Source organism: Daktulosphaira vitifoliae, unplaced genomic scaffold (assembly GCF_025091365.1).
Source record: "Daktulosphaira vitifoliae isolate Bord-2020 unplaced genomic scaffold, ASM2509136v1 Scaffold_2, whole genome shotgun sequence".
Lineage (NCBI taxonomy): Eukaryota > Metazoa > Arthropoda > Insecta > Hemiptera > Phylloxeridae > Daktulosphaira > Daktulosphaira vitifoliae.
Window position 1 is genome coordinate 30,665,366 of NW_026099573.1, and position 27,875 is coordinate 30,693,240.

The 27,875-nt window shown below is 25.9% G+C and overlaps 2 protein-coding genes across 4 annotated transcripts in view; both read right to left on the minus strand.

Annotated features, from left to right (window-relative positions):
* The window catches only part of LOC126900060 (Fanconi anemia group M protein), a 46,804-nt gene that overhangs the window by 14,353 nt on the left and 4,576 nt on the right, over positions 1 to 27,875 (minus strand). The window contains exons 1-3 of one of the 3 annotated variants that reach the window (XM_050675492.1): positions 22,948 to 24,581; positions 11,190 to 11,280; positions 2,833 to 3,135 (exon numbers count right to left, since the gene is read on the minus strand). In XM_050675492.1, coding sequence (XP_050531449.1) covers positions 2,833 to 3,135; positions 11,190 to 11,263 — 377 coding nt within the window. In that variant the 5' untranslated portion in view covers positions 11,264 to 11,280; positions 22,948 to 24,581. Of the gene's footprint in view, positions 1 to 2,832; positions 3,136 to 11,189; positions 11,281 to 20,483; positions 20,622 to 22,947; positions 24,582 to 27,875 lie in introns of those variants that run through there. The other 2 variants (XM_050675489.1, XM_050675490.1) reach the window with 2 other exon arrangements.
* Positions 11,526 to 20,486, minus strand: LOC126900061 (uncharacterized). Its single transcript, XM_050675493.1, has 4 exons — positions 20,302 to 20,486; positions 16,677 to 16,882; positions 13,175 to 13,330; positions 11,526 to 11,853 (listed from the first exon to the last, which is right to left on the minus strand). Exons 2-4 carry the CDS (start codon positions 16,842 to 16,844, stop codon positions 11,761 to 11,763), a joined length of 417 nt encoding a protein of 138 aa, XP_050531450.1. The 5' UTR covers positions 16,845 to 16,882; positions 20,302 to 20,486; the 3' UTR covers positions 11,526 to 11,760.

Sequence of the window (27,875 nt, forward strand, 5' to 3'; positions counted from 1 at the left end):
TTTTTTTTTTTTTTTTTTTTTTTTTTATTATAATATTAAACAGGTACATTGAAAAATGACAAAATTATTATGTCGTCAACCGTCCACGTGTCCACAAGTCCTCATAATCAATTTTGTGATGAACAAAAATTTAAATGTAAGTACATTAATTCCTACAGCATAATATCGTGGTATAAATATAGATAATTATTATTTAAATAAATTATTATAATTAGGAGGAATCAAATTTGATTTGCTTTGTTTCTATTTGTTTTTATAAACAATGAATACTGATTCAAACAATTGCTTAATCGAGCATCTATTGAAAAATGAATTTAATTTAAAAAATTTCGATGAAAAATTAACAATTGTAAAAAATGATCGACCATGTCCATAAATTCCAAAATTGACAACAAATCACAAAGAAAAAAACAAAGTTTACATTCGTCATTTTAATATTTCTAATTATTTAAATACTTCATGGTTGGCTGGTAGCGCAAAATTAAATGAACTTTTCTGTTGGCCTAGTGTTTTATTCACCAGGGAAAAAATATTTGGTCTCATAGTGGTTTTGTTAATTTAATAATATAACAAATGGTATTCAAAAACATGAACGATCTCAACCACATATTTCTTCCGTTTTAAAATTAAAAATGTTTGGAAAATCTAGAATTGATTTGCTGCTTGATGAACAGAGACGTTCAGATGTAATACGTCATAATGAATTAGTAAAAAAAAAAAATAGAAACGTTTTATTGATTGTGTTTGTTTTTTGGCGATCCACGAATTATCATTTCGCGATCACAATGAAAGAGTTACTTCTTTAAATCAGGACAATTTCCTCGGTTGTATAAATTTATTATCATCTTATGATTCTATTTTAAACGTACATTTAAAAACATCAAAAATATTCCGTGGTACATCAAATAGAATTCAAAATGATCATATTGGCTCAATTAGCAACATCATATCAACATCCATTGAATCAGAAATAAAAAATGCTAATTTTGTTGCAATATTATTAGATGAAACTTCGGACATAACAAATCTGTCTCAATTATTAACTACTTTAAGGTATGTCCATCATGAAACCGGAGAAGAGCATGAACGTTTTATCTTATTTGTTGACGTTAGTTCTGATAGATCAGCAGACTGTTTATTAAAACACGTAATTGATATAGTTAATAGGTATAAATTAAAAGATAAATTAGTAGATCAAACTTACGACGGAGCGGCCGTTATGAGTGGTTATGTTGGAGGACTACAAGTTAAAGTAAAGGAGCTATACCCAAAAGCATTATTTGTTCATTGTTTTAGTCATTCATTAAACCTTGTACTTTCACAAGCAGCATCAAATATAAAATATTGTAAGATTTTTTTTCAAACATTAGCTGGTATGGGATCATTTTTTACTAAATCTAAACGTACACATGCTTTATCTAATTTTACAAGAAAGAAAATGCGCCAACTAGATGGAATTTTTCTTTTCGCTTAGTAAATACGGTTAACGAATACAATACATATTTCATAGAGTTTTTTCAACACGTATTAGATAATGAAACAGCAGTATTATCTCTAGGGTTTATCAATTTTTTAGATAGTCAACAAACATACTTTTTGCTAATAGTATTTAGTAAAATATTTAGTTTAACTGATATTTTATATGAAGTGTTATAAACTAAATGTTTAGATATTTTATACTGTGTGAAAAAAATTGGAGAAACTAAATGTCAACTGCAAAATTATAGGTTAAATCTATTTGAAACATTATGGGAAACAGTTTTATTAGATAAAGGCGATTTTGAGCTACAACGTAAAATACGTGACCCGAAAACATTTTACAAAGTACTTTTTAATGAAATATTTGATAACATATTAACAAATTTGCAAGCACGTTTTGGTTTTCTAAATAAATTCGAATTTTTATCATTAATTGACCCAAATAAATATTCAAACTACACGAAAGAATTTCCAAATTCTGCACTAGAAAACTTGCGAGAGTTAAATTTCGGAAAAATGTTTGATTTTATTAGATTACGAAACGAATTGATTGTATTAAACACATCTGAAGAATTTTCAAATACTAATCCATATGATTTAGTCAAAAAAATTAAGATGAATGATTTAATATCGGCGTTCCAAGAAGTATTTAAACTCGGTCAACTAATTTTAACTATTCCTAGTACAACAGCTTCAGTTGAACGATATTTTTCGGCGTTAAAACGAATCAAAACTCTACACAAGGACAAGAATAACTTAGTTCATTATCATTAATTTCAATCGTAAATGATCTTCTGATAAAATGATCTTTCTGCATAAAGAAAAAAGTAATCCGGAATTTTATGATAAAGTTATAAATGAATTTTTGAAACAAGAAAGACGAATGGATTTTATCTATAAATATCTTTTAGATTGTAATTTTTATTAATAAAATACCTTTTTTTTGTTTTAATTTGAAATTTTATTTTAGCACTTAGCCAGCATAAAATATTACCGCACGCCACTGTAAAAGAGGAATGCTGCTTATAAAAGCAAGATTGGTGTTCATCAACTAAAGATAGAGCAAACTTGGCCACAATGCAGATATCATTAATTTGATAGCAGTACTATTTTGGGAGGGAACTTAGCCATTTTTAATCAAGTAAAACATATTTCAAGTTTCCAATCATAGTTTTGAATGAAATACAAATTTTTCTCTGTGCCAATAATTGAATGTATAACCCTAAATTGCTTTTCTAGATAAAAATAAGTCAACTATAGCTAATACTTGTACAAGAAATAAAACACATTAAACATTGTAACCATACAAATATATTAAAAAACATATTTCAATAAAATAATAAAAATACATACGAAGAGCTAATGATATCATTCACATCGATAGAATCTATAGTAGTTTTCCTGTCATAATTGTTAGCTTCTTTATCTTCTGGTTTGATACAAGAATCTATCTTTTGAAGTTCATTAGTTACTTCTTCATTATAATTTGTCGGTTTAACAAAAAAATTAGACAATCTACTCTGTACCATGGAATGTTTTTTTGGTGATGAACACAAGTCAATCACAGGGTTTTCTATGTCTTCAGTAAAATTACTAAACCCTGATTTTGGCTGATAAGTAATAGATCGTAATGGTAACTCCACTTCATTGTAGTGTCTAAAATCATTAAAATTATGTTAAATTATAGTTAAGATATGTTTAATATCAATAACATCATTGAAAACTTGACTATTAGGCAATAATAATAATATTTCAATAGTATATTATTGAAATTTTATTTATCATTTATATAAAACTAATGGACGGAATATTACTTTATATGAGGGTCATATCGATATGACTATTATTTCTCTATCAACCAAGTTATAATGTCACTTTTCTCTCAGTAATAAAGAAAACTAGAATAATAGAACGCACGTAACTTTAAAAATATACTGTTAATTAAATTTTAATTAAACCAGGGTTATTTTTTCTTCGTGTAAAATAAAAATATAATATCTATAGAACTATGTTGATTATGCAACAATTATTGTTTAAGTATTTTATTATTTTTTTTAAAGCCCAATGTTATACCATGCAACACTTTTTAAATGACGCACATGAATAATATAATTATCTGACTGGTGAAAAATATATGTATACAGTGTTCCACCATTTATTTATTAGCTTTGATGCAAAGCTGAGAAGGTATTAGTTTTACTATGATGTGTTTTTTTTTTGTGTCTGTTACGGGTCAATCCATGCCAAATCATCCAGAAGTGGTGCACGACCACCTCATATTTTTCTTAAATTTTCAGGGTTTATTATTTATGCTATAACTAGATTAAAACAATTTTTTTTTTTTTTTTTTTATGACCTTCCGATTTTTATGGCTATTTTAATGTAAAAAATGTTGAAAATAGCCAGAACGTTAAAAAACACACAGATTATTCAATATTAACACAATCTAATTAAAATTTTAGGGTTGACCTTATTATAACTTAAAGTTAACATTAAAAAAAAAAAACAAAAAATTTATGTGAAATTTCAAATTTTAATGACTTTCTAAAAATGGTGCTTTTTTTGAGAAAATTGACGTTTTTGAGCTCACTTAAAACCATTAAGATGTTATTTTTTTTTGTGATTTTTAAATATGGTATTGTATAGTGTATAATCTATGTTTCAACTAAATTTCAAATATTTAAAACAATTTTCTTGGGATTTATAGGCCTACAAAGTTAGAAATTTTATAAAAAGACACATATTCTAGGTGCATTATCTCTGTTGGGGGACCTAATTTCAAAAATTTTTTTTTTTAATTTTTTAGTTATATATCTGCTTAATACACCATAAAAATTTGAAGTTTGAGAAAAAAGTTTATCATGTATAATTTAGCATTAGAAAATCAGTAAAAATCCGTTCAAAATCATGTATTTAATGATAGTTTTTTGTTGTTTTCAAACCATATTTTTGTAATTTTTTTATATATTACTGTATATGTAATATATTACAATACAATGTAACTATTATATATTATAATTATTACATATAAACTTTTCTGTGAGAATTGTGTATAGGTTTTATAGGTTGTATTGTGGATATTTTTAATTTTAAATCTAATACTTTGGTGTTGTTTGTCTTTATAGATATCTAATTAGATAATCTTATTCTGATATAGATTAGCAAGATTAATTACATTTTTAGAAAAAGATCCATACACTGATTTATGATAATCTTCATTTGCTGATCATAATAATGAAGAAGAAAAATTATTATTATTTTTCAGAAAATTATAATTTTGTTGTACAGGATGAAATTCAAAGCTTTCACTTGGTTAATAAATAAGCCACTCTTCATCCCTTTGTTTATTATTATAAAATAGAAAATATAATTAAGTGTCGATGTATATGCATAATTAGTGATCACATGGAACATAATACCGTTGCTGTACATACGTTTCAAAATCACCTTATACAAGACATTAGATTAACAGCTCCATTTGTAAAAAAAAATCATTATTTTAGTGACGGTGCTTCGAGTCAATACAAAAATAAAAAAAACTTTATTAATCTGTGTTATCATATTGACGACTTTGGTTTTGATGCAGAATGGCATTTTTTTGCATCGTGAATCAAAGAATAAACCAAAATTATTTATTTTTTATTTTGTATCCAAAATAATGAATTAAATAATTATAATATATATATAATAGTTAAATTGTATTGTAATATATTACATGATTTTGAACGGATTTTTACTGATTTTCTAATGCTAAATTTTACATGATAAACTTTTTTCTCAAACTTCAAATTTTTATGGTGTATTAAGCAGATATATAACTAAAAAATTAAAAAAAAAAATTTTTGAAATTAGGTCCCCCAACAGAGATAATGCACCTAGAATATGTGTCTTTTTATAAAATTTCTAACTTTGTAGGCCTATAAATCCCAAGAAAATTGTTTTAAATATTTGAAATTTAGTTGAAACATAGATTATACACTATACAATACCATATTTAAAAATCACAAAAAAAAATAACATCTTAATGGTTTTAAGTGAGCTCAAAAACGTCAATTTTCTCAAAAAAAGCACCATTTTTAGAAAGTCATTAAAATTTGAAATTTCACATAAATTTTTTGTTTTTTTTTTTTAATGTTAACTTTAAGTTATAATAAGGTCAACCCTAAAATTTTAATTAGATTGTGTTAATATTGAATAATCTGTGTGTTTTTTAACGTTCTGGCTATTTTCAACATTTTTTACATTAAAATAGCCATAAAAATCGGAAGGTCATAAAAAAAAAAAAAAAAAAAATTGTTTTAATCTAGTTATAGCATAAATAATAAACCCTGAAAATTTAAGAAAAATATGAGGTGGTCGTGCAACCACTTCTGGATGATTTGGCATGGATTGACCCTTGTCACTTTTTCTCAGCTTTCACCGAACCGATTTCTTTCAACGATACGTCAAAAGATCACAAATCGTATCCATTTGAAAACGTTACCCTCAATAACTGAACAAAATTCCCTCGTTCCCCGTAAATGGAGGAAATTTCCAAAAAAATTACAGTTTTTAAAATTGATAAATTTTGTTATTTTTTTTATATTCAAACCTTAGATATTTTCCTTTTATTTGATATCATTTTTTTGAAAATTTTAATTTTAATTTTTGAAAATGGAGGAAACCTCCAAAAAAATTACAAATTTAAAAATCGCTAATTTTCAAATTGTTTTCAATTTTAGCTTCGATGCGAAGCGGAGAAGGTATTAATTTTACTATGTTTTTTTTTTTTTTTTACTTAAAACTGAGATAACTTTTTCAAAAATTACCAAATCAATATAATTTTTTTTTATATAGATGCTTGATGTCATTACCTTTTATTTGGTATATTTTTTTTATAAATCTGACCCTTTACCTGCCTACAGGGGGGGATTTAAAATGACAAATTTTTTAAGTGTTCCGGAAAGTCTGACACTTTTATATATATCTTAAATTAAAGCTAATGTGATGTACTTTATTATGGGAAAAAAAATTTCGGACTTTATTTTGTCTTCACTGTAAAACTGGCTACCGAATGCTATTTTTGTGTGAAAATACTCTATTTTATTTTTTACATTTTTAACTTTATAATGCTACAACTTATTGAAAAGTGTATGGATCAGCACAATTTTTTTATGAGAAATAATATTTATATCCTTCGTATTTATATCTTTCATTCGACATACTTAATCTTAATCATGATATAAATAATGAAATAATCTCCTATTTCATTATTTATAATATTAGATATATTAATATGATATAAATTTCGAACTTTATTTTTTTTTCATGATCAAAACAGGCATTAAAGTTAATAAAAAAATACGATTTTTGTAAAAACATTCTTTTTTATATTTTTTATTTTATAATTCTATAAAATTCTTAAAAAATGTATGGATCAATACAAATTTTTTATGAGAAATACTATTTATATATCTCTTATATTCGACATACTTTTTTTTTAAATTTTCCTTTATACAGAGGTGGTTCAAAACTTAAAATGCGTACAGAAAGTAGAACTTTTTCAACTTATTTTTAATTAAAATATATTTTTTGATTATTCATACGTAACCTAATAATCATACATAAATATTTGTTATATTAATTAGAAGGATTTTGTTAATATTTAGGCCATATGTGTAACTCTAATTACAGATTTGAAATCTGTGCATTAATGGGTTTAGAAAAGTATATTTTGGTTTTGGATGAAAATTTCTTATAGACCAGTTAATTTATTTATAAATAACAATTTTTTTTTAAGTATTGCATGAAAACCTTCAACTTTTATATATGTTTGCCATAAAATTAATAACTACTTTATAATTTTTTATAGTTTCACCGTAAAAATTACAATACTAAATTATTAAATGTCAATTTCATACTATATTTAATTGCTATATAAATATTTATTCATATATTACACTTATAAATCATAAAACTTGGAATTAGGATATAAATAAGGAAATAGGAGATTATGTAGCTTTTGGAATAATCCAACAATTTCTTTAAATTAAACACTATCTACGGATTTGCATCGAAGTCTTTTTTATGATAGTAATTTTAATCACTGTCAGATATCATTATACTTGACCCAACTATGACAAGTCACCACTGTGCTGGGTTTTTTTTTTTTATTTTATATTTTTAATTAATAATTAACTTAATATTTTTTGACAAATTATTGTTGTGTTCTTTTGTATACATATAACATTTTAATTAAGGTAGTATTTAGTTTTATTAGTTGAAAGTCTTCGTTTATATTTCTAGTGGTTTTAATATTATTAATATATTTTAATGAATGTTTTTGCATAAAATTATTCTATTGTAAGAATTTACAGTTTAACTATATAATATCTGGTAATATTCAATATTCTTAGAATCCTTACACAGTGGTGTAGCCAAAATATCATATTTTTTTTACTAATTTTACGACGAATATTTATAATGTTTATATTTTTAGATAAATATTTCTGTCATTGGGGGGAGGCCTTTTACCCTAGCTACATCACTGCTTATGTGTATTAAAGTGTAATGAGAATCTCACATGGCTATTTGAATTACTTTTATTTAATGAAATTAGAATATACACAATTATATACTGATAATTTAATAATAAAATAATAAACTGAAATAATAATAAACTACACAATAGAACTAAATTAGCTATAATTTCTAGGTCTTTTCCATTTTTATCATCAAATATTATAACTGTTATCTATAAAAGCTAATATACTACCATCATTACCTGGTAAGTAATTCACATATACAAAAAAGTTATAAAACGTATAAAAGCCTATTAAGGTATACACCATATTACATAATTTAAGAATCACTTACAAATTCATTACAATTTTTATTGCTGTACAAGCTAGATACAACTTGTACTGATTGTATATGTACTATGTCACGCCCATTAGTTATGAAAACACCGTTAATTATTAGCTTTAAAAATTTGCATAGTGCTACCCCCTAGAATTGTTTGAATACTCAAAAATATAATTGGGTAAAATTTAGTGACGATCAGTCAACTATAAGGCGTGCCCCAAGAATGTTAAAAATAAAACTCTAAAGATAGATTTTTAATTTTTTGTTAATCTTAAAAGCATTAGTATTTACGAAAAAGTTTATTGAAACATTTTTGTAGGTATATTTTTCTATAAAAAAAATCTTCTTTTTCCTCGAAAAAATATACTTTTTCCTAAAAACATACATATACAAATGTTCTATTTTTACCATTAAAACTATTAATTTTATAAATTCGGAAAGTTTATAAAATTATTACATTTACAATTTATTTCACAGAAAAAAAATGTATATAAAAATTGTTTTAAATTAAATTTTCTAAATATTATTTATCTAAAATTTGTTTGTATAATTCGATTATTCTATGAAATTATACGATCAACACATCTTAAGAAACAGTGACGATAATGGTAGCCTGCTGCGACCCTCTTTGTATATGCTTTTTTAAAATCGATGTTACAACAAACAGAAATAAATATAATAAATACCATCATCAAAGCGCTGCTAACGCCTAGAATAATTATTACTCTATAATACACTCACTCGGTAATGTGCAACGCAAAAACGAGTGGCCCCAAAAAGAGCCACTCGATGTTATGATAGGGACTTGTCTAGAATTCGTCATTCTAACATATAAGATATTTCAGCTGCTAAAAGTGAATTATTATCAAATATAATGAGATAAAAAAGTAGATATTATTGCTCTGCAAGAAACACACTTTGGATGACAATATTCTTTAGAGATATAAGAAGAACGATATAAATAGGGGAGCCTTAAAGGAATGAATGTCTACACATAATATAGAACTGGTATTTAGCCTTAAAGATAAAGGTATCTTTAATTCAGCAACATGAAGAAAGGATTACACCACAGACTTAGGATAGTCACAAAGGTCATTCTGAATGACAATACCATGTGCACCCGAAAAGTATTAAAGGATTTCCCACATCCTAGACATGGGTTACAAATACTATTAGTAAAGTCTATCCCTAAACCTCATTGAAACTTTAAGTTGGCTGATCGTAAATAATTTTCCATGAATCTAGATCATGTAGTTTAATACATTCCACCATCTACAAGTAATTACAATCACTTTTAGGCTCTGTAAAATCTGTGGCTAAAAAACATCCCAAAAGGGTTTAGAAAAACTTTCGGCATAGAATTAACAGTGCTGCAAACTGTTGAAGGAATATCAGGTGACACCTGATCATAATGTGCCAGATAACTTAAAAGCACCGAATGAAAATAAATACAATAAGTGGCACAAAACCACTGCCAACTAAAGCTTTACCCATTCCAACTAACAAGTCTAGGACATAGTAAAGAAACTCTGTTCGGAAATTACCTAAGCCTGACTAATTTAATACCATAAACCTTAATGATGTGGCAGCTAGACTTATGGAAGTTGTCATGGTGAAGACTAATAAAATACATAAAAAGACTATAAAACGAAATTGCGAAGTGAGAAAGAAAGAACTTGCCCCATGCGCTAACTAAAGTGCATCTTTTTCAATAAATGAAGTGATGGTGGCAATTGGCAACATGAAATTGGAAACAACCGGCTTTGATGACGTATATGCGAAAGTTTTTAAGCACAACGATCCCAAACCCCAAACTTAGTTAGCTATATTCTTTAATAACATACTTAGCTTGTCACAAAAATCATAAACATCATAACTACACCAAAAATATACTTGAACTAACTATCCACATGGAAACAGGATTCCAAAACAGTATGAAGACGTCTGCGGTGTTTATTGACCTCACTGCTGCGTATGATAAAGTGTGAAGACATTACAAAATAGACACACAGCTAAATAGTGCCATGAGAGTAATTACTAGATCCTTAAAATATTTTTCTGTCTCATGTCAGGAATGATTAATTCTTAACTAGATAAGAACAGGAGTTGATAGATGCGTAAGACTTATTCACAGATGATATCTGAACCCAGCCCATTTGAGATTGTGGCGAATCAGCATACAATTTATCATGGACTCTTCTAATAGGAAATTTCAAGGAGGCGTGAGAAAACTATTTGACATCACGGATAGTGCGGTAGATTGGATAACCAAACTAGACACTAAGTTTTAGTGATTTATCATATTTATGTTATTATTTGTTGAGTATATATGTTATTTTACGACTTTTTATACTTATACTAGCATTAACATTTATTTTTATTGTATGATGTTGTGAGTTAAATGATTGTAATAGTTAGAAGCTATACAATAAATAAATAAAATCTTAAAAAATGACTAATATTTTTCACTTTTTAACCTATAGCCTAGAAAATAATGACAAAAATGAGGCAAGTTAAGGCAAGAGATACAGTACTATGTCATTCACTCAATCTCCTGATAATAAATGTAATATTAAATTAAAATTTTTAATAGAATACAATAATTGCTAATTATCAGCATAATAAAAAAATAAAAATAACTTTGACTTAGAATTATAAATTTTTTTTTAAATATATTAATGTGACTATCAACACATTTGGAAAAGTAATACTAATTATTCATGTATAATTATAATAAAAAAAAAAAAGAAAAATTTAAATTTTTTAACCATAAAATAATTTTATTTTTGTGTTCCTACACTATAAACATGTATATTTTAATATGTTTCTCTAAAATTTATATTCACAATGAAAAACTTTTTGTTTACCTAATACTTTCTTCCAATACTGAGGCCAAAATATCATCATCATTTGATGAAAAATCGTCAAATACTTCTTCCATAGCAAAATTTCAAACACCTACACATAAATCATTTATTATAATTAAACTATTATATAACTATTTAATTTAATTTTTAAACATTGTTACTAAAACTTTTTTATAGGTTTAGAAATTCAAAATTTAACTCTCATTGAATATATAACATCATCAAATATATTAAATTGGCTCTATTATAATCAATAGCAAACTATGTTTTTAAGAGTAGGTTTTAATAATTATAAAATTGTTTTTATTAAAACATTAAATAAATAAATAAACAATATTAAATATAAAGTCTTACCATTTATTTGTATCAGTAACATATTCATAAAAGATATTAACTTTTTAGACAATAAAAGAGAAAATAACAAATAAGTTTTATATATTGAACATTAATACAAATACAATACTAACATAAAAATTTGTTTATTTAATAACAATTTTTAATAAAATAAAAATGTAAATAACATAGTTAAAGAAAATTATTTTTTAAAAACAATTATTTCTTTCCTAAAATATTAGTTATGTCTTCTTTTTTTGGGTAAATTACTACCATCTTCCAACAGTCTATTTTGTATTTCATATTCATTCATATCATTTGATGATGTATCCTAAATAATAATAAAAATAGAAGTTATTGAAATCTATTAACAATATTTTAATAATCAAGGAATGGATTTTAATTTAATAGAAAAACCAACAAATATATGTATTCAGATTATATGTAAAAAAATAACCAAACTGTATTAATTTATTTCAATTTAATATCTTATAATCTTTAAAAAACAAAAAAAAAAAATGTCTCTTTAAATAAAAATAAGTTGTTATTTATATAATTGATCAATTAAATAATATTATAAATTAAAAATGTTATAATTTTGATTGATTAATTAATATTAAAACAATGCAAAACCAAATACTCTTAAATTAAAAAAATGAAAGTTTTGATGGTTAGTTGTAAAATATTCTATTATTGGCTTAATGATGATTCTTTGTCAACTAACGCAATTCGAGCACATTTCATATTAGCTATTTCTATAGAAATAAAATTAACTATTAATTTTTTTATTCTGATTATTTTGTCTAATCAATATTAATATTGATTAAGAAAAAATTAATGTTTTGTTATAAATTACACTGAAATAACTTAATTATTGTAATTTCTGGAATTCTTATATCGATATAGTGTTCTAATAAATTCTTAAAAGCAGGACTTTTTGTTTCAAAAAAAGAAATATCCGCAAAAACAAGATTTCGACATAAATAATTATTAAATTTTGATTAGTTTTCATCAGATAATGAAGAAGACACAATAAAATAAACCATGTTTAAATGCATTTTTTATTTTGTTGATGTTTAACAGTAGAAATATGTTGACTCATTTGAACATGTCAACCTATTGATACCTATTATTCACAACATGTACAAAGTAGAATTTTCCAACAATTTTTGAACATTTCATTTAGAAAGTCTTTTCAGTATAATAAAATATAAAAATTATGTAAATGAAACAGTTTATTCGGCAACAAGTTTAAAATGTAAGGTGTTTTATGTGCTACAGACTGATATAGTTGTGAACGTTATTAAGATAACATTTTATTCTATGAAGAGAAACGATTTTGCCAATTTATATCAAAAAAAAACCCAAATAATAAGACAAATAATGCCATATTACCAAAATATGTGTTAATTGTATAATAATTAAAAAAATACGTAAAAATATCAATTTTTACCCAAATATGTAAAATAAAATTAATACCACCAAGCCAAAAATTTATAAAACGTATTTATACCTTACCAAATATTAATTATTATTATTCACCGAGAAGTTTTAATTACAAATAAATCCATTCCCTGGTAATATTTTCTTTCTATGTTAAAAATATTTAATAATAAAATAAATATCAATTTTTTTTTAAATAAATTAATAACCATTAATTCATATTCATGATTGGTATATCTCTCTTGCAGTTCTGTTTCTAAATTATACAGTTTATTTTTCAATACACTTCTTGTAGAATCTGTAATTGGACATGTAATACCAAATTTGGAAAGTCTGATTCTAAGATTCTCATCAGACATAATTTCCTGGAAATATGTATTAATATTGTTTGAGTTAGTAGATAATTTTTAAAATAAGGTAAAGAAAAGGTTAATTAATTTTTAATACTTTACAGTAGAACAAACTTCACATAAATTGTGACATATTTTTTTTTTACTATTATAGAAAACTAAAAAATACCTCATTAAATAAAGTAGATCTCCTACAATTAAAATTAAAAAAAAACCCAGCACATAGGGGTCGCAACACAGTGGTGACGTGTCATAGTTGAGTCAATTATAATGATATCTGACAGTGATTAAAATCACTATCATAAAAAAGACTTCGATGCAAATCGGTAGATAGTGTTTAATTTAAAGAAATTGTTGGATTATTCCAAAAGCTACATAATCTCCTATTTCCTTATTTATATCCTAATTCCAAGTTTTATGATTTATAAGTGTAATATATGAATAAATATTTATATAGCAATTAAATATAGTATGAAATTGACATTTAATAATTTAGTATTGTAATTTTTACGGTGAAACTATAAAAAATTATAAAGTAGTTATTAATTTTATGGCAAACATATATAAAAGTTGAAGGTTTTCATGCAATACTTAAAAAAAAATTGTTATTTATAAATAAATTAACTGGTCTATAAGAAATTTTCATCCAAAACCAAAATATACTTTTCTAAACCCATTAATGCACAGATTTCAAATCTGTAATTAGAGTTACACATATGGCCTAAATATTAACAAAATCCTTCTAATTAATATAACAAATATTTATGTATGATTATTAGGTTACGTATGAATAATCAAAAAATATATTTTAATTAAAAATAAGTTGAAAAAGTTCTACTTTCTGTACGCATTTTAAGTTTTGAACTACCTCTGTATAAAGGAAAATTTAAAAAAAAAGTATGTCGAATATAAGAGATATATAAATAGTATTTCTCATAAAAAATTTGTATTGATCCATACATTTTTTAAGAATTTTATAGAATTATAAAATAAAAAATATAAAAAAGAATGTTTTTACAAAATTTGTATTTTTTTATTAACATTAATGCCTGTTTTGATCATGAAAAAAAAATAAAGTTCGAAATTTATATTATATTAATATACTTCATATTGAAGTAATGTAAGCTTTAATTTGACATGTTTAAAGGACGCAGTATTTTCGTAATATTTTCAAAAATTAAGTTGAAAAAGTTTTAATTTTTATACGTATGTTTCAAGTTTTGAATGCCCCTTGTATAAGGGAAAATTGTCCGATTAAAAAAAAAAGTATGTTGATTAAAAGAGATATACATAATGTATTTAGTAAAAAAATATTTGTGGTGATACATACATAACCCAACTACGGCAGCTATTTTCACATAGAAGATAATTCCTCGGGACAATTTTTTTCATTTTATAGTACATGACATAAGCTTTAATTTGATATATCTTAAAAGAATGCAGTATTTCCGGAACATTTTCAAAAGTTAATTTTCATAAAAATTTTAAATCTCCCCAGTGAACAGGTTAAGTGTTAAATTTTCAAAAAAATGATATCAAATAAAAGGAAAATATCTAAGGTTTGAATATAAAAAAAATAACAAAATTTATCAATTTTAAAAACTGTAATTTTTTTGGAAATTTCCTCCATTTACGGGGAACGAGTGAAATTTTTTCAATTTTAAGGGTAATGTCTTCAACTAGATACGATTTGTGATCTTTTGACATATTGTTTATCAAAATCGGTCCAGTGAGAGCAGAGAAAAAGTAGCAACAGACACAAAAAAAACATATCATGGTAAAATTAATACTTTCTCAGCTTTGCATCGTAACTAAAAAACAAAATTCTTTTTATGTAAATCATGTAGTTTTTTTTGGAGTTTTTGTGTGTTGTTTTTATAATTATATTTATTATGAATTAATTGATTGCATTTTTTCCTTTTTTATTTAATCATTTTAAATAGTTAAAATTTAATGAACTTGAATAATTATTTTTGAGTTTCGATGCAAAGCTGAGAGGGTATTAATTATACCATGATGTGTTTTTTTATTGTGTCTGTTGCTACTTTTTCTCAGCTTTTACTGAACCGATTTTTCTCAACGATACGTCAAAAGATCACAAATCATATCTAGTCGAAGACATTACCCTCAAAAATTGAAAAAATTTCCCACGATCCCCGTAGATGGAGGAAACCTCCAAAAAAATTACAATTTTATAAATCAGTAATTTTTGAAATTTTTTTTCTTAAAACTACCATGACTTTTTCAAAAATAATCATTTCAACATAATTTTTTTTTATACTGAAACCTTAGATATTTCCCTTTCATTATATATAATTTTTTTGAAAATCTAACTCTAAACCTAACCGCAGGGGGTATTAAAAAAAACAATTTCTTCACACAAGTTAAGCTTTTTCAAAGTAATTTTTGAAAATGTTCATGAAATATTGACACTTCTATTTAATATTCAATAAAGCTTATATTATATACTTTACTATGAAAAAAAAAAATTCAAAAAATAGATTTTCTTCTTCATGAAAATGGCTACCGTATTCAAAAATATGCTGTTTTGTGTTTTGTATTTTATTTTATTTTAAAATATCTTACAAGGGGTATACACTGAATTTCATGAATATTATGTAATTTAATTGACATAGAATACAGTTCATAAGATATAAGAAGTTAAATTTATTTAAATTTTTTTTGTTTTTTTAAAGTCGAAAAAGTAACTTTAAAATTTGAATATTCTTAATTTGCCAATTTAATTGATCGACAAAAACAACAAACAGTTCTTGAATCGGTAACACTTGTATCTTTCACTGTTAGGGTACCAAGTTCAAATTCAACTATGGCCTTAATATTTTGCATTTTTTTTTTATCTCATTTAGATTCATTAACTTCAATAAATATCAAGGATTCCATCACACAAGCTTTATCCATGCAACAATACCATTAACAATGGTATTAACAATACCATTTTTACTATTTAATGATGTCAATTTCAAACATGCAAGTTGAGCTAAAAGTTATGGCAATAAATTCATTTTTTTTTTTTTAATATTATAAACTTTCACAAAATAAAATAGGTTAAAAATTATTACTTTTAATATATTAAAATTCAAAATCAATAATAATTTGAAAACAATTAATTATAAAAATTATATAATATCTAATTAAAAAAATATATATTACATTTTTGACTCTAAGAATTACTAATTTAGTTATAATTAAGGAAATGATTTTAATCACTGTCAAATTAAATTTAAACTGGACCCCCCAACTATGCCACAGGTTTTTTTTTATCAATTTTTCTTTTTTGAGAAAATCATAATTTTGTTTTGTTAAGATTTAGTTTAAAAAAATTTCATATGAATATAATTACCATATATTCAACTGAAGTTGATTGAATTTGTTTGTACTTAGATGTTTTTTCTAAATTTAATAGCTTTTTTATTAATATATTTCTAGTTGAATTTGTAATTGGATTAAAAACCCCAAAGTTAGCTAATCTCATTTTAAGTTCGTGATCAGAAATTTCATTCAATGTCATTGTTATAGTTTATTTATACAACTATCATCCAGTTTTACCTAAAACAAAAACAATATTTTTTACAAAAATATGAAAATACTATAAAATAAATTTAGAAAAATTTACTCACATAAATAACCCTATGCAAATGATTATTAAAACAAGATAATATACTTATCTTTTTTTTTATTATTCAATCTAAATTTTCATCATCTTAATTTTTAATGTATTTATTTAACTTCACAAGTCACAATCATGGATTATATCACAACACAACAGTTTAAAAATAACACAAGTAGAACATAAAATAAATAATTGAATGGCAATATTTTATGAAGGCATATATAACATTTAGGAAATTGAAAAACTTATTTTTTTTAATTTTTAAATCATTTAATAAAGGTATTTATTATTTTATATCAATTCGTGCATGTATATTAAATACTTAACAATGTTATATCAATACTATGATAATATATAACTTAATGAAAGGTTATGAGCTAAAATAATCTCTGTTTTTGACCAATTTTTTTTATATCTAGTAAATTAGTTCATTAATATCATTTTTTAGCTTCGATGCGAAGCTGAGTAGGTATTGGTTTTACTAAGATGTGTTCATTTTTTTTTTTTTTTTTTGCCTGTTCCCACTTTTTTTCAGCTCTCAGAGAACCGATTTCTTTTTAAAAAATTTAAAAAATGAAAGTCTGACACTTTTATATATATCTTAAATTAAAGCTAATGTAATATACTTTAATATGAAAAAAAAAAAAATTTGACCTCTGGACTTGTCTTCACGGTGAAAATGGCTAACCGAATGGTTTAATATTTTTTAATAATCCCTTTTTCATTCAACATACTTTATCTTAATCAGGATATTAATAAGGAACTAGCAGATCATGTAGCTTTTGGAATAATCCACCAATTTTTTAAAATTAAACACTATCTACAGATGTGCATTGAAGCGTTTTTTTATAAAAAACGCTTCAATGCATAGTGATTTTCTGTAATTTTATTAAAGCAGCGTATTAAAATGTAAGTGTTGATCTAAACTTAATGTAAAAAAATATAGTTTAAAAAAACTTATTAAAAACACGCTTTTAAAGCTTATCAAATTAAAAAGTTAAAATTAAGCTTAAAACAATAATGAACGAAAAATAATACTATTATTGTGAATTTAATCACTGTCAGATATCATTATACTTGATCCAACTATGCAACGTCACCACTGTGCCGCGACCCTCCTGTGCTGAGTTTTTTTGAATTAATATACATGTATAATACATAAGAGATTACAAATACAGGTAGCTAATTGGTTTTTTATGACGATATTAGCAAGCATATAGCCTTTATTATCAATGGTAACAAGACACATTGTTGTGAGTTTATAAACACATTAACTGGCAATACAGAAATTATAACCATTTCTAGTGATAATTGATAATAAACACTCCGTGACTGTAACAGCGATGTCATAAAAAACTAAAAAGTGAAAAATAAATATAGTTTAAAAAAACTGAAAAACACGCTTTTAAAGCATATCGAACTAAAAAGTTAAAAATAAGCTTAAAACAATAATGAACGAATAATACTAGTATCATTGTGAAAAAAATCGTGAGGGGTTGTGCCATATTTTTCGTATATTGAGCGACCGACGCTGTTTTTCACAATAATAGTATTATTTTTCGTTCATTATTGTTTTAAGCTTAATTTTAACTTTTTAATTTGATAAGCTTTAAAAGCGTGTTTTTAATAAGTTTTTTTAAACTATATTTTTTTACATTAAGTTTAGATCAACACTTACATTTTAATACGCTGCTTTAATAAAATTACAGAAAATCACTATGCATTGAAGCGTTTTTTATAAAAAAACGCTTCAATGCACATCTGTAAATAGTGTTTAATTTAAAAAATTGTTGGATTATTACAAAAGCTACATGATCTCCTATTTCCTTATTTATATCCAGATTACAAGTTTCATAAGATTTGTAAGTGCAATATATAAATATATAAAAGGAAATGGTTTTATTTAAAAAAAATGTTTGTCGAATGAAAGAGGTATATAAATAGTATTTATTATAAACAAATTTTATTGACCCATATATTTGTCAAAATTTAAAGCATTATAAAATTAATAATATAAAAAAGAATTTTTTTTTTCATTCAAATTTCATTCAACATACTTTATCTTAATCAGGATATTAATAAGGAACTAGCAGATCATGTAGCTTTTGGAATAATCCACCAATTTTTTAAAATTAAACACTATCTAAAGATTTGCACCGAAGTGTTTTTTTTTTTATAGTGATTTTAATCACTGTCAGATATCATTATACTTGATCCAACTATGCAACGTCACTACTGTGCCATGACCTCTCTGTGCTAGGTTTATTTGATTGGTTGTTTTTTAGTAAATTTTAATAGAATGATTACAAAAACCAAAATTGTTATAAGATCGACTTTGAAATCTTAATTAAACTTAAAATCAAACTGAAACTTTAGGTTTGATTAAGTAAAACCTTAACCATTAATAAAGATAATACATTCAATTTCTACAAATATTAATCTCATAAGTTCTTAAAAAAAATTGGATACAGATCAAACTGACTTACTAGACATAGCAAAAAGTTTAAAAAACCAAAATTATTTCTGTTCATAACCCTAATTTAATGTTAATTATTTAACTACAATGATTAAAGACTTGTTTAGAACTTTTTTATTGATTGATTCAAAAAAGATTATTTCTATAAATATTGATTATTTAGTTAAGGAACTAATTTTACATCATTTAAACTATATAAATAAATTATTATTAAATATAAACATTAAATTTTACCATAAAAGTAAACTAATTTTTAGTCAAGTGGCTCATTTTCAATGTTTTAAATATTCATAATTTCTATTTTCTATTAATTTGGTATTTGTAAAATATTACATTTTTTTGGGTGCAATTGGTTTTACTAGTTGTTTTATTTTGCAATATTTTTAAAATACAACTCTCATGAAAAATTTAATTAATTTTTCAATATTTTAACTTTTAAAAATAAATAGTTAAGAAAATTAAAACAAGGATTCAGTGAAAACTATAAATTGTATTGTATTAGGTAACCACAGCGAATTAAGTAAATATTCAAACTGTCTAGACAATTAATTTGTCTCTTGAAACATCATCATCTTATAGTCCTTAAAGTATGAGCAACACCATTAGAAAATGTTGAACGAGTGATTAAATCATATTTAAAAGTTTATAAGATGACAGCAATTCAATAGGCAAATTATTTTTTCTATACAATGTCCAATTATTTACTCGACTCACTTTATGTTTGTACATTAATATCATTCGAAATAATAAAACTTTTCAATGATTTAAACAGCAAAATTAGTAAAAATAACTGATAAAAGTTCGAATAACTAATTATAACAACTTATTTTACTAATCATATTTAAAACTTGCATAGTATGAAGTATTTTAGGAACTTACTAAATTAAAAGCACAACATTTATTTGATCAGTAAATATTTGCTATGATTTTCAAAACATTTTGGTAGGATTTCTTTGTCTATTATAATTTACAAGTTTAAACCATTAAGATATTTCTACATGACACAAATAAATTATAAAACGAATACATAATAGTAATTTCAAAATTACAAAATTTATTACCATAATAACATTTATGATTATCACTGTATGATAAAAATAATTAAAGAATATGTACGTGAAGTATAATACTGTTAATAATATTGTTGGCGGGGAAAATCTACTTAAAAGATAATACCACAAATAATTTTATTATATCTGTTATAATACTACTAACAAAAAAAAAGATAACACCATAAAAACAACGTGCATCAAGAAGAATTTAAAATACGGTTGTCACCACTGTTATGATGATTCATAGCCACAAAATGATATTACTTTAAATGTTCTTATTTATGCTATTATTTAGAAATATTCAGTGTTTTGAGTGTACACTACTTTGAATATTCAAAAATCACTATTCTTATTGGAGGACTATACAAATCTGGAAAACACTTATCAGGAATTAAATTATACGGAATAGTTTATCATGAAACAATATCTAATAGGAATGATATTTTAAAGATCGTTATTTTAAAAGGAACAATAATAATAATAGACATGATATTTTAGCTTCGATGCTATGTGATGAACTGAGTGTTCTAAGTCCAAGTTCGATCACGCAGATAAGTGTTGTCAGAAAGAGTCAAAATAATAACAATTATAATGTAACATGTGTTCCAGAAAGTCTGACACTTTTATATATATCTTAAATTAAAGCTAATGTAATATACTTTAATATTTAAATGAAAAAAATCAGACTTTAGTTTATTTTCATCGTGAAAACTAACATCAAAGTTCATAAAAAAATATGATTTTTGTAAAAAAATTCTTTTTTATATTATTAATTTTATAATGCTTTAAATTTTGACAAATATATGGGTCAATAAAATTTGTTTATAATAAATACTATTTATATACCTCTTTCATTCGACAAACATTTTTTTTAAATAAAACCATTTCCTTTTATATATTTATATATTGCACTTACAAATCTTATGAAACTTGTAATCTGGATATAAATAAGGAAATAGGAGATCATGTAGCTTTTGTAATAATCCAACAATTTTTTAAATTAAACACTATTTACAGATGTGCATTGAAGCGTTTTTTTATAAAAAACGCTTCAATGCATAGTGATTTTCTGTAATTTTATTAAAGCAGCGTATTAAAATGTAAGTGTTGATCTAAACTTAATGTAAAAAAATATAGTTTAAAAAAACTTATTAAAAACACGCTTTTAAAGCTTATCAAATTAAAAAGTTAAAATTAAGCTTAAAACAATAATGAACGAAAAATAATACTATTATTGTGAAAAACAGCGTCGGTCGCTCAATATACGAAAAATATGGCACAACCCCTCACGATTTTTTTCACGATGATACTAGTATTATTCGTTCATTATTGTTTTAAGCTTATTTTTAACTTTTTAGTTCGATATGCTTTAAAAGCGTGTTTTTCAGTTTTTTTAAACTATATTTATTTTTCACTTTTTAGTTTTTTATGACATCGCTGTTACAGTCACGGAGTGTTTATTATCAATTATCACTAGAAATGGTTATAATTTCTGTATTGCCAGTTAATGTGTTTATAAACTCACAACAATGTGTCTTGTTACCATTGATAATAAAGGCTATATGCTTGCTAATATCGTCATAAANGAATGAAAAAGGGATTATTAAAAAATATTATTTCTCATAAAAAAATTATGTTGATCCATACACTTTTCAATAAGTTATAGCATTCGGTTAGCCATTTTCATCGTGAAGACAAGTGCAGAGGTCAAATTTTTTTTTTTTTCATATTAAAGTATATTACATTAGCTTTAATTTAAGATATATATAAAAGTGACAGATCTTCCGGAACATTTTAAAAAGTTAAGTTGAAAAAGTAAATTTTTTGTGAAAAAGTTGTCATTTTAAATCCCCCCCTGTGGGCAGGTAAAGGGTCAAATTTACAAAAAAAATATACCAAATGATAGGTAAAGACATCAAGCGTCTATAAAGAAAAACAATTATACTGATATGTTCATTTTTGAAAAAGTTACGGCAGTTTTTAGTAAAAAAAATTGAAAAAAATTTGAAAATTAGCGATTTTTAAATTTGTAATTTTTTTGGAGGTTTCCCCAATAGACGACGGGATACGCGAGATAACACGTGGTGTGTTGAGAGTTACACACAACACACATACAAGTGAAACTAATATAAGCGTGTTAAAAATAAATCCGATTATCAACTGCTTTCAAATTTTGAAACAATAATGAAAGACTGACAAGAACATTGTTCGCATTAAGATTATTCGTATTTAATTGTATATTTTAAAATACGCTTGTACATATCTGAGGTATTTTACTATGATATTGCAACGTGCTTTCCCGCTAGGATCCTAACAGTTGGCTAAGCTGTACCTTAACGGGGCAACGCTGGCCCTATATAATTTATATCCCACTAGAAGGGCGGTTAGCGGTTTCGTGACCAATAAATATAGACTCTTAACTAACAACGATAACAAACATTTATTTCTATTTAATAGTATATTTAAATATAACCTGACTGGATCTCTAGAGATGTTGTGGCATCCAAATTAGGTGAGCGACAGCGGCGAACGTACACAAATCCGATTGTAAATAAATAAATAATAATAGTTAAATTAATAGTAGAAAATAATATTGTCGGAATTAAGTTGTAGTAATAAAAATATAATCTGCAATAAATAATGAGTTGCCGCGAGCGTGGTAAAATGTCGACTGCCTGTCGTTATATATTTGCTTTAATGAAAAAGAATATCATCGGTTTTGTTTACACCCGCGCGTGCCGCATATCTGTAGTAGGTCATAGGGACGTTTGTGCTGATCAGGCACTAGTGTGGTATTGAAATGTTAATGTTGGTGAAGGACGAATAATGTGTACGTTACAGTTCGCCCTCCCCCGGTAAGATTCGTCTCTGAATCTTTTAAAAGAAAAACAATACAGTGAAAAGGGAATTGTTGATAAAAGTACATAAATCCTGAAAATAAAGGTAATATTATTGGTTGATCAAGGAGGTACAGTGTCATCATAGCACAAAACCACTTGTTGTTTTCGATGACCACACTCCTAGGTTCGTAGGCTCTTGAGCCTTTGAGGAGCTTCCTTCGGTGGAGCTTTCAATAGTCGGCTACCAAGTGGTTCCTATGAGAAGCTCTGCCCTGTCGTCGGCTTCTTGATAAGCCTCGGGGCACCAAAGTTTGGCAACATTTTGTTCACGTGGTTTGTGTAAGATGGACAACGTTTAATTGCATTTAAAAATTATCAGGGTAAAAGTCGACATTGTAAAATTAACCTTATGCATGAATATAAAAAGAATAATAATAATAGTAATAATAACACTAATAATATAGGTATAAAGTTGATAATTAATTTAGTTAACATTTAAAATGTATTTGAGTTACTTTAATCTAATGTAAGTAGTCAAAACGTTGTCAAAAAACCAAGCTTACATTTACATAGGTGTCTTAGTTACGTTAATCATGCATAAGCGAATGTTTAATGTAAAATGGACAATTGATTTAAGAGGAGAGAGAAAAAAAAAAAATGTCATCTCATTCGTAAAAGTCAGATCCAGTTAATATACGCGCAATAAAAAAAAAAATTTACAATAGCGAGTTCTTGAAGTTGCAGACTTGCGCTTATGTTTCTTAGTTCAAAGTTTTCATACAATAAAAAAAAATATATATGTTATTAAGGTAGCTGTGAAGACAGCTGTTTAATTTGTCGAGATTGTTTCCTTTATTGACGCCTGAAACTAACTCATTTATTAATAATATATATGTGTACGCATCACTACAATATACCATACAAAATAGAAAAATGCTTTAATAAGCGTACCAATTGTTCGTGATTTATTTAATGTACTCGCTATGAATTATATGGAATAAGCAAATGTATGAATGAGAGCTAAACGGTGTAAACGTAGGCGGATCTCTTAATAGGTTTTTTTTTTGTTTTTTTATATTTATGCTACTATGTTTACTGTGGGCGACTGTGCGTGAGATAAAATCAATTATTATTTATAAAAACTTAAATGAAAATAATTAGATTTTTATAAATTATAAAATATTGGATTATCGTAGATTTAAAATTAAATATATAAGTTCACAAGTCATACCATAAGTTGATGGAAAATCCGTAACGTGCGTGTTAATAATTAATTTGCGATTTAAAGATAAAATACCAATAGTTGCCATGTATAAATGAAAAACGAGAAAAAAAAAATAATAATAATAATATATTTATGACAAATCAAGGTGTAATAATAAATACACTCATAATGTTGTACATTAGAGGTCAGGAATCAGGAATCAATATTAATTCTCAGTGCGCTGCCTATTAAAATGCTTCGTTGGCCATTACGCTGCATCAGCAAGGTTGCGCGGTGTTAAGATCGAAAGAATGGTGTCCTGTGAATAAATAAAAACGTCCAGGAAAAGCATCTGGGAAAAATAAAATCATCCGGGAATGGTCATCCAGGAAAAAAAAAATTAAATCATCCAGGAAAANGGGAAAAAATATAAAATCATCCAGGATAATACGTCTGGGAAAAATAAAATCATCCGGGAGAAAAACAAAAATAAAATCATCCAGGAATATACGTCTGGGAAAAATAAAATCATCCGGGAATGGTCTCCGGGAAAAAATATAATATCATCCAGGAAAATACGTCTGGGAAAAATAAAATCATCCGGGAATGGTCGTCCGGGAAAAAATATAAAATCATCCAGGAAAATACGTCTGGGAAAAATAAAATCATCCGGGAATGGTCATCCGGGTATAAACAAGATGTTTGGCGAACTATGGAAGTTAGATGTTAAACGGCTGACATTTAAATTGAATATGGTAAACTGTGTAGTAATAAAATAAACTCTAAGAATGATTATGAACGCTTTTGTAATTAATTGATAGACTGAGAAAATTTATATAAATAAATAACTAAATAATACAAGATACAAAAATATAATTAAATATAATGATTGGTTTTAATGAAATGTCGGTGTTCTAGCAGATGGAACTGATGGCACAAGTGGCGGTAGAGTTAGTCCGTCGCACATATTCTTACATTTAGTCCCCGGCACAGCAAATGATGGTAAATGAGGTGCGCTCCGATTTCAATAGGTATTTTGTCGCGATTCATTCCGATCGGAGGCAGGGTAACCCCCCGTATGTTATTTAATAGTAAAAAATCCGATAGTTGGGAGATGGCAGATTCGAAGTCGTAGATAGAGGGTTTTTTATTATANAATTATTTTGTTATGATGAGGTAGCAAATTCAAGCGTATAATACACATGTCCCTAGTATATACACATATATATTTATATGTGTGGAATAGCACATTATTCGCATGGTGTGGTAGAAAATTATGAACACAATAAAAATGAGGAGAATGAGAAAAGAAAAGTCAAAATTAATTTGAAATTAGTTTCTAGAAACGTAGGGTTTCATTTGGTCAACATGAACCGGCGAGTCTTTGAGTATATTATTTTTATACATTTTTATTAAATATGTATAGGGACCCGTTTGTTTGACAATCTCGTAGGGCCCTTCATAGCGATTGTCGAATTTATTGGTTCGAATGGGGACCTTAACTAGTACTTTGTCTCCAGCAGAGTATTGCGCGACGTGTTTCGGAAAGTTTAATTTTGAAATGGTGTTGTTTGATGCTTGTTCAATTATTTTTGGCAAAGTTTTTCGGACATGGTTTAAATTATCAAGTTCAGATAACACATTTGCGTTGTCTGGGGGTATAAGAGCTAGGTCATATATACTTTTAGGATGATAACCGTGAACTAAGTAGTGGGGAGCATACTTAGTAACCTCATGTACTGAAGTGTTATATGCAAAGACTATGTAAGGCAGATAGTCGGCCCATTTGTTGTTATCTTGGACATAGTGGGCAATCATATCAATGAGACTTTGGTTTTGCCGTTAGACTTGCCCTTGAGAAGTGGGCTTATAAGGAATTCCAAATGTTTTATCTATATGTAGAGAATCTAAAAGTTCTAAAATCCAATTAGCAGTAAAATGTTTAGCATTATCTGACCTAATAATTTTGGGTGGTCCAAATCTTAAAATGAAGTCTAACAGAAATTTGTTTGTACTCTGTGCGTTGGCACTTGTGTAAGGTCTAGCTACGCAAAATTTAGATAGCCGATCGGTTACGACAAGTATATATTTGTATGATTTCGAATTTTCAAGTGGACCAATGTAATCTAAAAAAATTTCTTCCATTATCCCGCAATTATCTAATGGATATCTACCTGCTTTAGGTGGTTTTGGTTGTTTATACGATTTTCGCTTTTGACAACTTTCGCAACTTAACACATATTTTTTTATATTTTTGCGAAATTTTGGCCAGAAATATCTATTTTTAATCTTTTCCAGAGTTTTAGTGAAACCTACATGTGCGCTCAAGGGACTATCATGACTATCGGTAATTATGTTTTCAATGTACTTAGAAGGTAAGGCTAATACTTTTTTTGTCATGTTATGATATTTAATAATATAATATAAAGCGCCATTTTTATCAATAAAATAGTGTTTTGCCTTGTTAATCCATTTATTATTGCTCGCGTCGGGATTTCTAATTGCCGTTATAATATTTTGTAAATATTCATCATTTGTCTGATCTACTTGAATATTAATTGATTGAACTAAGTTAATATTAACGTTTTCGCGTTTTATTGAATCTAATGGAAATAGTTCGATTTTGCCGTTTCCGGTTTCTGAATAAGGGTAACGCGATAAATGGTCGGCAGCCTTATTAAAAATACCTTTTTTATAAATTATTTTAAAGTCATATCCCATTAATTTATTTCTTATTCGGTTAACTACGATGGATTCCGTTTTTATATTCATGAAGTTCGTTAAATTTTTATGGTCGGTCCAAACTGTTATTTGTCTACCGTGTAGATATNTTACGTTGGATTCCGTTTTTATATTCATGAAGTTCGTTAAATTTTTATGGTTGGTCCAAACTGTTATTTGTCTACCGTGTAGATATTGGCGATATTGGGTGAATGCAAAATGTATGGCTAAAACTTCGAGTTCCGTTGCTGAGTAATTAGATTCAGCAGAAGTTAATTTTTTGGAAGCATATGAAACTGGTCGAATTATGCCACTATCGTCTTTTTGCTGCAAAATTACGCCAAGGCCCTCGCGACTCGCGTCTGGTACGATTATCGATTGATAGTTTTCGTTATAATGTGCTAGAAGAGGCTCACTAGTTAATTTATTTTTGAGTTCTTGAAAAGCTTTTTCGTGCTCGTTTGTCCAATTAATTTTATCGCGCTTACTTTTAAATATCCCTTATGTTAAATCTGTTAAAGCCTTTGCAATTTTACTAAAGTTTGGGATGAATTTTCGAAAATAGTTAGCTAGCCCGAGAAAGCTACGGAGTTGCCTGATGTTAAAAGGCGATGGAAATTTTTTTATTGACTCTAG